Genomic DNA, 15,248 nt, shown 5'->3' on the forward strand with positions numbered 1-15,248 from the left:
AAGGTTGCAAATGGCACTCATGTGACCATGGGGTGCTTGGCAACCAGTCATAAGTGTGAATGGGTTGCCAAGCACCCAGATTGTGATCACGTGACTGCGGGAGTGCTGTGATGGCCAGAACTCCAAGGGCTGGTTGTAACTACCATTTGTTCAGTGTCATAGTAACGTTGAACAATCACTGAATGGTCATAGATCGAGAACTACCTGTACTGTGAAGCAGAGATGACCTACAGCAAAGCAAGTAATGTTTTAAGAATAAGCAGTGTACAAATACCATAATATTGTTGATAGACATTTGTTCTTTATTCTTGTCCCAAATCACACTGTTCATAATCTTTATCTTTAAAAGGCCTTATCATGTTGGTGGGAAGCAAAGCAACCTATCTCAAATTTGACACAAGTACTAGTTTTTTTATCTTACAATCCAAGTAAAAATAAACTGCTTATCATAGTATCTATACTAATTCTGATTTTACCTAGTAAATCTAACTTTCACACAAAACAAAAATTATAGCTTCATATAAGCTGGTGGTATAGTTGAATAACTTTCTACTCAAATTAAATGTCAACCAATGAGAAGGTTTAAATTTGCACATTAGTTTCCAAAAGTAATTTGCTTTTATTACAAATCTAATTTGCACATATAAAATTAAATGGGAACATGTTATGTGTATTAACGTGTATGGGTGTATTAAACCATGGGTTTATTAAAGACTGCCAAAAATCTGGGACATAAATTCCCATGGAAGAAACTGCATATAACAATGAAATGACCCTTGAATAAAGATCTTGTTTGGCCAAATTTACGGTACAAACTAGGATTATGCAACTTTTTTCTGAAGACAAAGAAATGGACTATGATAAAAGCTATATTTAATTTCTTTTAATATACATTATAATTAAATATAGTTAATGCAATTACTTTCCAGTTATTCAATCATTTTGCCCTTCTGTCACATTAAACAATTATAATACATGGAAACTATTGGAGGGGTTCTGGGGAATACATCCCAGATTTTCAAGTGACCACATGCAGTCCTAGGACCTTAAGTTTGGCATTTCTGATCTACATACTTAAGAAGCACCATATGGTACACAGCCTCTCTTGAACTCTACCAGAATGTAGGTGACAAGCAGTATTAATTACTCCTTCACACACTGAAAAGAGAATTAGTCAAGATAGGGCATCCTCTCCAGACTCCTCCCAGTTGTGCTGGTTTTCTAGATGAAGCAATACTTGTCTAAGCGGGAAGGGGGAGGGGAGCAGTTGCAACCCTGAAATCCCTCATGCTTCCATTCTAAAGTAGTATAAGCTATTGAAAAGTCCCTAGTGCTTGCTTTAGCTTAAGATTTTCTCATTCTTCTCTTAATGAGACAAAAAGACTCAAATTTTGGCAGCTTATTTTTAATTTTTAATGTTGGATTTGATATTTGCTCTTCTTCCTCCCCACTCAAGAAGTCCTCTTAATTTCTGATGACCATTTTATAAGATTGCATAGAAAAAGGTTGAGACACAAAGTAATTACAGGTTGTTTACATTCCAGAATGCAACATCTTGGGAGTGTATTTGGCTTGGAACAGTGGGAACAAAGTTCCCTAAGAATATAAATATTTAGTTTCAAAGTCCACGCCTCCATTTCCCAGCAAAGATCAGCAGAATGAGTTGCTGTCTTCACGTATTAAGTACTGGATTCATATCTCTATTGCTCATTATAATACACCCTTTCACCTTTTTATACAAAGGTATACAAAGATCTGCCAGCCACCATGATATTTAAATTGGTGTATTTTAAAAATACAAAATTGCTTAAAGTCTTTTCTTTCTAGAAAACAGCAAAGATAGAGAATAGTACTTCTTGGCCACCATCAAATCATCATTTGGATTTTTGCAGACCAGATACAGTCCACTTAATAACAGTCTGCAATTCTCATATTGTGGCACGATTTAAAACCATTTCATGAAGCTTCTCTGAAGGTTCTCTCTATCACAGCAAATACTTATAATCTGTATGATGGTGGCAGACCCACATTCTTTGTGTAAAAAGGTGAAAGGCTGCATTCAATTAATCCACTTACAAATAAAAGGTAGACTCCTCCAGTTTATGCAAGAATATTATAATGAACTCAATGACATCAATGCCAAGTGTAACAGGCATTTTAATTAATGCTGAACAAGATGCCTAACAAGTATCTGCCTGTTTAATAAGGAACTGACATACTTCTACATACTCAGTGGATAATTTAGTGGTTCCCAGTTTCTTGTTGGAATCCACCAACAAAACATTTGCTTTTGTTCAGCTCCCAATTGATCAGTAATATATCTGGGATCCTAAAGACCCATTTTTTTTAGTTCTTTTTGATCTATTTAATACAGTTTCCCAAAGACCCATTTGACTGGGGCTATCAAATCTGGGCTGCAAAATCCTGAAGACTAATTAGATGACAGCAAAAAATTAAAGTTTTCTGTATCTTTTTGCTGCCATCTGGCATTCATCCAGATTTTTGCAGCCTAGATATGATAAACATACATTTGATCCAGCTTCCTGTTCGTAAGGTGGCCAAGTAGATGGCTACGGGAAGCCCTTAAGATTTAAATGCAAAATGAGCTTTCCACCCACATTCTGTAGCAACCACTGGTGAGAAGCACACATTGCTTGTAGGATGCAAATAGTCATAATACTAATAGTCACTGATTGCCTAATCCTCAAATTCAGAAGGTCATTGAAGTGAAATTGTGAAACCATTTTAGAAGCTCATGTCTGTTGCAAGATGTTGCACATTAAGTTCTATCCTTTCATACAATCAAGTTACCAAAATATATTCCCAAAATAGAATAATTTGAGACTGCATATTAAAGTCAATAATGAATCTAGTAGTGACTGCAAAAGATGCAGGGCTTAATGTAAGGATTCAAATGAGTTCTTACATTTTGATGCCTCTTCCAAGTTTCTGTTAGCGTCATCAATTCCTTTCTGTATCTCATCTAGCCAAAGCACCGATGAATCATCATGAGATTCCTGATTAAAACAAAGATGCAACTAAAAATTAAAATTTTTGAAAACTTAACTTGGTCAACCAAAATATCCCAGGATTATTAAGCTATTCTAAAAAGAGGTTACTAGGTATGGATTTGTCTTATGAAAATTATAGGCCTGATGAGGACTAATGGTAAATATTACTAAATTTTAGGCATTCTCCTCTTCCCTTCCTTCCCAGATACCTATTAATTCTCAACCCAACTTACCTTGAATTATCTCTGTTGTACAGAATGTCTAGTACAATGTCTATGTTTTTGGTTTGTGTGAGACACACTAATCATTACAGTACCAGGTGAGATGTATGAATCTGATGTGTTAATACTTTGCTCTTAAAACCATAATTGAAAGTTGTATTCAGTCTTTAAAATTCTAATTTTCTGCTTCTATATTTGAACCTATGTAAATCATGGATTGTGTGGTACTTTAATAATGTAAACAGCAAGCATGTGGATTTAAAATGTATTCCCACTGAAAAACATCAGAATTATATATACATGAAGCTGAATCAAATACCATGTGAAAAGTTAGCTTGTAGCTTCAAGATTCTTGCAACTGAAAGGAAGCAGTTAAGTAAGGTAGTTGGCCACAATCAGCCCTGACAAAAAGCAGCACAAGGAGAATGGAAAAGAAAGGCAGAACTATCCTACAGAAAGTCACGGTAAACAAGATGACTCCAAAATTAAAGCAATTTTGGTACTAAGACAGTAGTTTCCCAAAGGGAAGAGTAATTGTGTCTTTATTTTCATATTTTAGTTTTCTTATCAGAGGATAATTTATGTTCAGCTCCTGGACTGGCATACAGCTCCACTGTCAAGGATGTGTCACCAATGGATGCCACCCACAGTCCACAGAAGCAGGCATCCTCTTTTAATAGTCTATTCCTTCTTTGTACCAAGAACAAATTCCTTATTAAAAATCCCATAAAGTTATTTTTATATTTCAGGTTATTATGTAGTTCATTCTCCCAGACTTATACAATATTGTTAAAATATAATGTTTGCTTCCTAGATAATGTTATGTGACTCTAGCTATGACTTCCCTTTCCACTTATAGATTAGGGTTACCAAATCTGGGCTGTAAAAATCCAGTCAACCACAAGAGAGCAGCAAAGTTTTTGTATGTTTTTGCCCTTCAGATCTGGTAGCTCTACTCTATGTTCCTATACAAAGCCTACAATTAAGGAGACACTGTAAAATGTAAACAAACGTTTGTAAATTCAGTCACAATTTGTACAAAATAATTATTCCTCTCTCTACTAATAGTAGTTCAAGGGTTAATTCTTGTCTGTTGATTAGAAGTTTAAGAGTCATGCTCACTTCCGCATTCTGATGCATCACACCCTTCTCACTACAAGAAAAAGAACAAATTAGCTGTTTTCTGCAAGATTACTACATACAGGATGAGTTCAGTAAATAAGCTTGATGCTTTGAGCATTTTTCACTAAAATGGGGATTAAGCAAGACTATACAAATTGAAATGCCCATTCTAGAACATTAAGATTTGATCATTGCTACAATGAAAACTTGGCTCCTATTGACAACTGGACTGTTCCTTCTGTCCTCCTGTTTGTGCCGGAAAGGTAGGATATCTGTGTTGTTGTGTCTCAGTACTTGGCTGCTTTTATTTTGTTAGCAATTAGGTCATTTATAGAGAGAGAGAGAGCATACAGGCACGAATAGGTTATTAAATAAGATTGCAAGTCAGATGGATTTCCTTTTCAAATTAATGCTTTTTCATTCACAACACTTGGATGGAAAGCATTATTGCATTACCATTTAGTGTTATGTCCTATTACACACAGATTAGCAATGAATCATTTAAAAGTAAATACTCTTGGAAAGAAAAAAACATACCTTTTGTTCTTAAGTGCTTCAGCGATTTATTAAATAAGTGTGGTTTTAAAGATTTTTTTTTTTAATGTTTACCTCCATTTGAGCAACACTGCTATTACACAGGGCTGGGCAACTTTTTTTTTTTTTTTTTTTGCTTAGAAAGGGCTACATTCCCTCTGGGATAATCCATGGGGAACTGCAGGGACATTTGGAAGCCCATTCTCATCCTTTTTTCCCTGTCTTTCATTGCCTTTCTCTAGCCCCTCTTCTCTCACTCCAGAGTAGTGGACTTAGAGAAAGGGCAAGTAACTCTTAACAGTGGACTGAAATCTCATGCCAAAAACTTTTAAAACCAAGCTCAGAGTAGTAGGTTGCTCTTGCCTGCTATAGACAATAGGTGGATAGGTAAGTAGACAGACAGACAGACAGACGGACTGATCAATCTGTGGGCATTAATGTAAGTCAAACAGGAAACTCCACACTGTAAAATTAATACAAAGTATAGGCACTGATGACAATAAACAAAGTACTTCACTACTATTCTATTTAGTATGAATTAAACTTGGTAACTGTTTTCTGCTGATGGAATTAAGAAGTTAAGAACGACTGCCATCATATGCAGCTTTCATAGTAATTACTGTATAGTGATTGAGCTGAGAAGGGTGCATATCCCTTTTCTTGAGCTGCTTAGAAAATAGAATACAAATGAAATAAACAAATGGTAGGTAATAATAAAGGAGCCTATTACTTGCACTAATACAGTAATTTATGTTATTACTGATTAACCAATCTCTATAACTTCACTCCTGAATGCTTATCAGAACTGCCAAGCTATCTAACTATTGTAGGAGGAGAGCAGCATTACTTTACTTAATTAAATTTAGATAGCCACCCATCTCACAAAAAGTGACTCTGGGTGATATATAACAATTGAGTAAAACAGTAAATATATAAAAACAATCCCTATTAAAAATATCAGTCATTATTAAAATATACCACCACAAGGCACAGGAGAGAGTGAATATTAACCACAACGATGGAGCCATCTTAGAATGTCACTGGTTCCCTGGGATCCCCAGCCCTGATGACACAGCCAGGACTTGAGGGACTTCCAGAACATTAACAGGGATGGAACTAACTTCACTTTGGGGGGGAGAATGTTCCATAAGGTGGGCATCATGGCAGAGAAGGCCCACCTCCTGGGACCCACCAAGTATAAGTCTCTAGCAGACAGGACCCACAGCATGCCTTCTCTGCCAGATCTAATGGGACAGGCAGATGTAATTGGGGAGAGGTGGTCCCTCAGGTAACCCGGTCCCAAGCCATGAAAGGCTTTAACGCTTAAAACCAATACCTTGAATTGGACCCAGAAGCAAACTGGCAACCAACGCAGCTCACAGAGCAGAGGTGTGACAAGTGCTGTTCTGAAAGCACACATAACTGCCTGTGCCGCTGCATTCTGCATCAGTTGAAGCTTCCAGATACTCTTCAAGTGCAGCCCCATGTAGAGTGCATTACAGTAGTCCAATCTGGAGGTGACCAGGACTGTGAGCAGAGCCCTCCAATCTAGGAATGGGTGCAACTGGCACACAAAGTCCAGTTGGTCCAGAATGCAGCCACGTGGGCTATTTTGGGAGCCCCAAGAAGGGTCCACAGAACGCCGTTGTTCTGTGAGCTGCATTGGGTACCAGTTTGCTTCCAGGTCCAATTCAAGGTGTTAGTTATCACCTTTAAAGCCCTACACGGCATGGGACCAGGTTACCTAAGGGACCGCCTCTTCCCCATGACTTCAACCTGTCCCACCCAACCACAGAGAGAGTGCATGCTTCGGACCCCCTCGGTAAAAGAACTCCGATTAGCGGGGTCCAGAAGGCGGGCCTTCTCTGCGGTAGCCCCTGCTCTTTGGAACATTCTGCCTCTGGAGGTGAGATTGGCCCCCTCACTTCTAGCCTTCCAGAGGGCTTTGAAGACCTGGTTCTGCCACTTGGCCAGGGGTGGGGAGGGAATACATCAAGCGTGGGAATGGCTAGCCCCATAGACGCCTGCTGTCTTCAGCCCCAGATCCATCATCTTCTTGGACTTTCCCCTTTTTTAGTAATGTTTTGTTTAAATGTTCATGTTTTATGTATTTATATATATTTATGGTTTTAATGTTTTGCGTGAGCCGCCCAGAGTCCCCCATTGGGAGGAGATGGGCGGGGAGAAATTTAACAAACAAACAAACAAACAAGGCCCTCCTAGCCACAGCTGCCACCTGCTCTTTGAGCAGGAGCCGTGAGTCCAGGAGGACCCCCAGATTACGCACTGGGTCTGTTTGGGGCAGTGCTACCCCATCCAGCACCAAAGATGGCATAGACTTGGAACACTGGGAAGCCCATTCTCCTTTTTTCCCTGTCTTTCATTTTCAAATTAACAAATTTTATTAAAAGGCATAAGCTTTCCTGAACTACAGCAGGTTACTCATACCTGCTATAAAAGGAAGACCTGATGTGAAGTTCTGGAGAAAAGAGTAAAACCTTCTATTATCTTAAATAGCATTTGAATAGTCTAAAGTTGTAATCCTAAACAGAACTATTTTTATTCCCCAACATAATACACAGAGCAAACAAAGCTTATTTGATAAACAGGGTACTTTTCCACTTTTTTTTTTCTTTCTTAAACCAACTAACTTAGAAATGTCACTCTTGTCACTACTTGTGGAATATATTTTCTTTGTAGGGAAAATATCTTTTAAAAATCACTGCTCATTTCTGTTGTACAGTCTACATTTCCATTTTTCTTTTTCAATTTTTAGAAAGCAAATGTGGCAACAGCAGCTTGAACTTTCCACATGATAAATCACACCCCATTAAGACTTTTTACGGCACTCCACAAGACACGTATGAGCCGATACCTATTTCTGCCACAGATGGGCTGCCAAAGTCCAATCACAAAAAAGAAAAATGTCCTATGGAGCAATCCAATGTGTCATCACTGAAAGTAAATAACATCACCATGGAATACTTTACTAGCTCACTGAGCATGAAGATGTTACCAGCTATATACATAGCTGTTGTCTTAATAGGAATACCAGCCAATGCCGTTATACTGTGGATGCTATTTTTCAGAATCAGATCAGTCCGTACTGCTGTATTCTACACAAATCTGGCTATTTCAGATTTCCTTTTCTGTATAATGCTGCCATTCAAAATTGCATACCACCTGAATGGCAATAACTGGATATTCGGAGAAGCAATGTGTCGAATCATGACTGCTGTCTTCTATGGAAATACGTATTGCTCCACCCTGCTTCTCACTTGTATCAGCATCAGCCGTTACATGGCCATTGTTCACCCGTTTACCTTCAGGACTCTGCCTAAGCAATTCTTAGCTACTCTAACTTGTGGAATGGTGTGGACGGTTGTTTTTTTATACATGTTGCCTCTGATAATAATGAAACAAAGCTATCGTCTGGACCAGCTAAATATCATTACCTGCCATGATGTTTTTAATGTTTGTGAAACTATGCTTCCTTTCCAACACTACTACTTCATCTTTCTTGCAGTATTTGGATTCATGATTCCCCTTTGCATTGTTATTTTTTGTTACATTTCAATTATTCGAACACTCAAGGCTTATGACCAAAAGTGGTTCTGGTACATCAAAGTCAGTCTTCTTATCCTTAGCATTTTTGCTATTTGTTATACTCCCAGCAATGTTATACTGATTGCTCATCATCTGAATTATTATTATAGTTCTAAAGATAATTTATATTTCTTTTATCTGATTGCTTTGTGTCTAAGCAGCTTGAATAGTTGTCTTGATCCATTCCTCTATTTCCTGATGTCCAAAATCAATGACAACACCAAGACTTATCTCACCATGGTTAAAATAGGCCAGGAAGAACAAACATGACAAACTTCTGTGATATTTGAAAAAGTTGCACAAAAAAGTTTTCACAAAATTAACTATTTAAGACTTCTATTTTTATAATGTCAAAAGTCAAATTATATGAAAATACTTAAAGCTATTTGTAATTATACTGCTGAGGAAAATGTTTAATTAATAGGGTTAAAAGTTAAACACTTTTTGTTTGCTTTGATCCTGTTTTGGTTGTAGCATATCTTCATATTTGAGGACAATAAATAAATAAATAAATCTGGACTTTCTCTGTAGAGTTAGTGATTCTTTAAATTTAAGCAGTATTATATTTCTAACAAATTTCAAACAAGTAACTACATAAAGGTTTAATGTTTAGTTTTAATGATTACTTGGCTAAATCTGAATGCTGTTAGTTGTCAGATTAATCAACTAAGCTTCAACCTATTGACCATCTTGACATTTAATCCTTTTCTAAAAAAATCAACAAGGTAGAAATGAAAACACACACATGCTTCATTTAAGCACTGAAGCTACCAGTCATACAAGCATTTTGAAGGTGATGGCTTCAAGAGCCTTTCAAGTTCTGCTGAGTCCTGGAAGTCCTTCAAAGCAGCTGTACCAAGCCATGGAGGATGTAGCTCCCATAACTCTTTGAGGAGTGGTACTATGCTGGCAGCCATGGCACGAGGAAATCACCCAAATGATTTGCACAGCTCTAGTTGCTCCTGGCTTATGGGCATTTTCCACCCTACATTGCTAAACTGGAGTTTGTATGTATTGCTTGAAATAGTAACAGTTAGACAACATGGCAAACTTACTAAACCCGAAGTATGTGCAGTCTAAGGCCCAAGGGTCATATGTGGCTTTCAAATGTCTTGAATATGCCCCCAGAGATTAGCAGAAATTATTACCAAATTGTAATCTTTAAAGTGACATGAGAAGAAAACTATTGTACATGTAACATATTAACTATATTTTAGTTAAATTTAAATATAAATTAAATCAATTTTAGTTTTTGTTCTGGTCCTACAGTAACACAACCCTGCATGAAACTGAGCAAACTCAGGGAGGCAGTGAAGGACAGGAAGGCCTGGTGCAATATGGTTCATGGGGTCACGAAGAGTCGGACACGACTTAACGACTAAACAACAACAACAACAATTCCACTTTTGCATCATAGAACTGCAGGACAGGACAGCTACATCCCTTCATAGTTGTGCAACAGATCTCACACTTTCACAATATTTTCTGATCATTTTCTCATCATGTAGATAAACATGGGTGTAAAGCAGGGTTGAGCTACATGCAGTCCTTCGGATGTAGCAGAACAACTACCAGCATCTATCACTGTTGATCATGGTAGCTAAAGCTGATGGAAATCTAACATCTGTAATGCTGTAAACTGCCCATTCTCAAAGCACAACATTAAGCATTTATCTGTTACGGAATGAAACATCCACAAAGATTCGAGGAAATCATTAGCAACTCCTAAATCCATAGTGCAAATGCTAAAAACTAATCCTAAGCATTTAGTTAAAATTAAGTCATACTGGTACAATGGTATTTAAGAAATGCATAGCAGACTTTATAGCCTCTTCAGATGCATTACTGAGAAGACAATTAGGTATTTAAATCTTTATTTAAAGATGTCAACCTGAGGGTAATCCATAAGTCCCTAGCACTCCAAAACTCCTCAGAGTATGCAGAGCCAAAACGTTCAGTCTACTTTTTGAAGGAGAGGGGCTTTACATCTTCCAGAGATGCCATCAGCATATTGTAATAAATAATTGCAATGCATATATAATAGGAATTACCAAAAACTTTGACAAAATAGGAAAAAAGGTGCTGAAAATAGTCTACCTGACATTTGAGTGTTTTTGCATTGTTCAAAACTGTTTGATAATGCCATGCATTTGCTTCTTTTACACTCTGTAATTTTGCTGTAGGAAACAACAGTGTTTCTAGTGTTCTTACTGGATCTCCCCGATCAATAGCTTCATTAATATGACCCACTGCCAAAATTTCTAAAAAAAAAAAAAAAAGGTTATAGTCAATATGCTATAAGATTTTTAAAAAACGTAACTCTGGTCATACATCAATATTCCAAGCGATTTAAACTAAGAATTCCAAATTTATTATTCAGCTTTTGTTACATTTTTTAAATACATGAAAATATATTTTTATTTAAGAATGACTGGTTGAAAGGAGTATATTGAAATTAGTTGGTAAATTCAAGCATTTTTTGCTGGGCAGCAATATGGGAGCATAAATGAGTGAAATATAACTGGAGGAAGAACAATCTGAAACCCTTTTCTTTGGCCTAATTCTCCAAACATCTGCAGAACACCTGTAAATTATCTATTTGGACTCTTAGCAATAAAAGCTTGATTAACATCTGCATGGCTGACTTGGATACTAATATACTTACTTATATTATTATAATATACTTGGACCAAAGATGTTCAAGGCTTTTTGCACAGACTAGTTGTTACAAATACATAAAGATCTGTTGAAATCTATTGAAAGCATAGGAAATCTACCACTAATTCCACAGTCTGCCACTATAACTGAACTCTTTTCTTTCCAAATTGTTTTTTAAATAGAGTTTGGTGGTGGAGGTGAAGGTGGTCTTCCCCATATTCAGTAAACAAAAGAGAGGTTTTTTTTCAGCCAACACACTATAAAATGTTTAACGTGTAGTTCCTAGCTGAGCAATTGTCATTATGGTTTGTAATCTCACGATCCTGGAGGTTTTTTTGAAATGAATTGAGTATAGGTAGTCCCAAGTTTAAGAATAAGTTCCATTCCCAAGGTCTCTCCTTAAGTCGAATTTGTACTTAGCCAGAACATTATTATTGTGTAATACCGTATAAGTAGTATTGCGTAATTAGCTTGAACCATTGTGTACTTAACTCAAATCACTGTGTGTTTAACTTGAATTTTGCTACAATAGGCTCCCTTCTTAACTATGAGTTGTCTGTAAACAAGGTGTTCTTAAGCTGGGGACTACCTATATTGTAAATAAATTAATGCTATGTAACATATATTATACATGTTGATCAGTATTTCATTGTTGAAATGTATAAACAAAGAGTTAAATGGACCAGAATACTTACTATCATTTTCTTCTTGAATCTGTGTATTAACCATGTCAATACAGTTCTGGATATCATTCCAGCTTAAATATTGTTGTCCTTGAGACAAAGCTTCTAATTTAATAGACAGTAGGGTGTCACCATAACTGTAAGGAAACAATTAAAAACTTATATGCATTGTACTGTAACCCAATATCAGATTAGCTAAGAGATTACCATAGCTTAATGAACAGTTCCACACAGTAAAACACCATTAAGTAGAAATAACAGAATTTGTATAATTATCTATATAATAAACTTCCTTTAAAATATTAGTAGCCCTATCTCACAGAAATGCATCTGTAAGAGAAGTTTTTACCGTTGCAAGTTCTCTTCCTTCAAATTGTTAAAGCCAATGGATGGGTTGCTGAGGTGTGTTTTTGCTGCCTCTATGTTCTTGCTCTCCAAAGCCTGATTTAACAGCACCACAGCTGACAGCATTTCAACAGCAATAGACAGTTCATCATGAGCTAAGTATTTCTGTAGAAATATATTCTGATCAGCAAGGAAACAAAGCTTTCAATATGCAAAAAAAAAAAGGAGTTATTATGGTTTAACCCTGAAAAAGCCAACACAAATATTAAAATAATACATCTATTAAGCCAACTGCATTTTTACAAAATAATGTGTAAACTTTCAAATTCCATCCTAGAAATGCAAAAACTTACATACCATTTTGCAAACTTTTTAACTGGCCTAAAGTATTGCCTGAACATACATTTGATAATTATTTTCTCTTACAGTACAATATATAACTAGTTTTGCTTTTTCAAAATTAGGTTTCCTAAAAAATATAAGGAGGTCCAACCTTAAGTAGCTGAATACAAAATAATTATTAGTGTACATATTTCCCTGGATTACATGATATTTATTTTTTATTATTTTTATTATTGATTTTATTAACAATAAGGTAATGATTAAACAAATTCTTTTGCAGACATATTACTCTCTTTGTCTGGTTCTCTCCATACGATCCTTTTTTAACCCTCCTTATCATCCTTCTTTCTTTACCTTTCTTCTTCTTTTCTTTCTCCTCAACTCTAATTTTGACAGGAAAATTAGAGATCAGTCCCATTGTAAGAACAACCACTTTGAAAGCACACTACTGCCTCCCAGCTACAGCAGCTGAATTGTTCAAGCATAGAGCATCTGCTAAGATGACCCTCTGATAAATAAACTCAAGGAGCAAAATCTGAAGGAGACCTGATAAAATCTCTGCAACAAGAAACCTTTTTTATCTGTAAATATTGGCAACAAACTATTAATAGCAAAGAAAGGATTTCTTGGGGTGGGTGAGGTGGACAACCAGGGACTAAGCTATTAGGGATGCTAATCCTAACCTGAAGGAAGTTTTGATGTATTAAAACCAGTAGCAAAACTAGCCAGTCAGCTCGTCATATGTGAAAATTGACCAAATTTTGTGAGGTAAAGAGTGCAACAAGAACAGAACTATTTTTTTCTTATCTGTCTTCCACAACATTGAATACACATTTGTGTAAAAACACTGACAACCAAGAATTTATACAAGTCTTTGCAGAAAGTATATGCTTAAATGTCATAGAAGAAAGTATAGATATTTAGCACATCTAGTTTTTAATTAGTTGGCTTTGGGGACATATTCAACTGGCTTCCATCTTACCATAGCATTCTGTTGCTGAAGATTGAAGAGTTCAGTCTGATAGACAGAGGCAGCAGAAGGGTAAACATCAGGCAACTGGGCCTCAGGTTTCATTAATGCGGCAATTGTCATGTTTGAGTCACCGTTACGAATTGCAATGTTAATATTGTCAACTGCAATAAGTTCTAGTGTCAAAAAATAGAAATATCAGAAATCCCAGTTAACCTTGTTCTATGTAAGATTGTATATCTGATATTTCTAATTATACAGAAGAAAAATATTGTTAAGTCTCTTGTTTGAAGATAATTATGCCTCAGAAAAGTGTTGAAAGCTACTGAAAGAAAAAAAAATCTAAATATTCCAAGCAAAAGGTGCTCATAACCATGCAAGCCTATACTTTATATTTAATTGACAATTTAATTGACAGGTTTTGATGGAATAATTTAATTAAAATAATGTTATTTCCTTGACCTTTGGTTATCTTAAATTTAAAAAGGTCAAAGAAATAAGAAAAGGTATACAGTGCCCAACCCAACATTAATTTGTACACTGGGGCTGCATTCACTATAATGGACAGAAATTTCCAAATCAAAAAGCAGTCTTTAAAAGTCTGTGCTTGACATATTAAATTAGAAATCAGCAACTGCAACTAATTTTCTGATAGATCCACAGACCTGAGATAGATGCTGAAATAAATGGGAAATCATATCAGCCAGGAGTCCCTGCACATGTGCTTTGACTATTCCAAATATATAAGGACCTATTGGATAACCCACTACATGTAAAATAATTCCATGTTTAGAGTGAAGAACAACACTTAATAAAACTAACTTAATGGCTTCCTTTATATAGCTAATTAAGCATTTCAAATAATGGAGCAATACAGATACACTTATAAAAATTGCGTACATCTAAAGTAATTCTGATTGATAAGTCAGATGATGCATATATAACAAGCAAAAATTATTATATTCATGAATTCAAGTCAAATGTTATGTAGAATAAATTGCTATTAAGTTAAATCAAAGAAAGCATGAAATGAAAAGTGAGCTTAATCAATGTCTCAGAAGACAAGCTCTAATATCTCAAGAAGCAAAGAGGAGCAAATGACAGAAAGGCAACTGCAAATTTAGAACCCTCTTAAACACAGTGTTCAATGAAAAAGAACTTCAACAATAAATTATGCATATTTGCTTTTAAGTAATATATTATAGAAACATGCCATACTTTCAAAATTCTATTTGTTGCAACATTAACTCGATACATACAAAGTAAGTGAGATTGGTATATGTAAATTCCATCTGGAGCACTGTAAAGTGTACTTAACTCAGTAACTGAACTGGATTAAGAACACAATATGGTGGGGGGGAATAAACTACTGAACCAAATAATGACAGCAATATGACACCAAAGCAAAAATGACAAAAAGCACTATGGAACTAGCTTAGATAAAATATAACTAGACTCATATTTTATCATTATAACTGCTTAACCTTAAAATTTACCATGTGAAGTTATAAGTGAAAATTAACAAGTTACTCACTAAATTTATGAGAGTCTGATTCCTCATTGGCAACACTTACTTCATTCTGTATCTCATTTTTGTCCAGGATAATTGGAACCCCTGCTATCTAACAGATAACAGATTAGGGGGAAAACATTTCTTATTGTATTTTTTAATTAAAAGGCAAATAAGTAATCAATACTATAATAATCAGAACTATTGGGTGGATACCAGCTTTAGTATCAATAAGTACGCTGTTCT

General features: G+C 35.8%; 2 protein-coding genes across 3 annotated transcripts in view; one reads left to right on the forward strand and one right to left on the reverse strand.

The window, feature by feature from the left end:
* Nucleotides 1–15,248, reverse strand: part of IQGAP2 (IQ motif containing GTPase activating protein 2) — a 148,633-nt gene that overhangs the window by 44,630 nt on the left and 88,755 nt on the right. Inside the window, exons 11-16 of one of the 2 annotated variants that reach the window (XM_088130170.1) lie at nucleotides 15,027–15,114; nucleotides 13,505–13,668; nucleotides 12,185–12,345; nucleotides 11,848–11,972; nucleotides 10,592–10,755; nucleotides 2,927–3,017 (exon numbers count right to left, since the gene is read on the reverse strand). In XM_088130170.1, the coding sequence (XP_087986296.1) occupies nucleotides 2,927–3,017; nucleotides 10,592–10,755; nucleotides 11,848–11,972; nucleotides 12,185–12,345; nucleotides 13,505–13,668; nucleotides 15,027–15,114 (793 nt within the window). The remainder of the gene's footprint in view (nucleotides 1–2,926; nucleotides 3,018–10,591; nucleotides 10,756–11,847; nucleotides 11,973–12,184; nucleotides 12,346–13,504; nucleotides 13,669–15,026; nucleotides 15,115–15,248) is intronic. The other variant, XM_088130169.1, reaches the window with a different exon arrangement.
* Nucleotides 4,378–9,076, forward strand: F2RL2 (coagulation factor II thrombin receptor like 2). Its single transcript, XM_007436641.4, has 2 exons — nucleotides 4,378–4,617; nucleotides 7,665–9,076. Exons 1-2 carry the CDS (start codon nucleotides 4,554–4,556, stop codon nucleotides 8,762–8,764), a joined length of 1,164 nt encoding a protein of 387 aa, XP_007436703.1. The 5' UTR covers nucleotides 4,378–4,553; the 3' UTR covers nucleotides 8,765–9,076.

The sequence above is a fragment of the Python bivittatus genome, unplaced genomic scaffold (assembly GCF_059951505.1).
Source record: "Python bivittatus isolate LINGU-HERP-01145 unplaced genomic scaffold, Pbiv_v1 ctg000850_np1212, whole genome shotgun sequence".
NCBI lineage: Eukaryota > Metazoa > Chordata > Lepidosauria > Squamata > Pythonidae > Python > Python bivittatus.

Bases quoted from the DNA above. Each gene is read 5' to 3' on its own strand.
- F2RL2 (XM_007436641.4), top strand. From the start codon at position 4,554: ATGAAAACTTGGCTCCTATTGACAACTGGACTGTTCCTTCTGTCCTCC. The intron at 4,618-7,664 runs GTAGGATATCTG...TTCAATTTTTAG, and splicing joins CTCCTGTTTGTGCCGGAAAG to AAAGCAAATGTGGCAACAGC.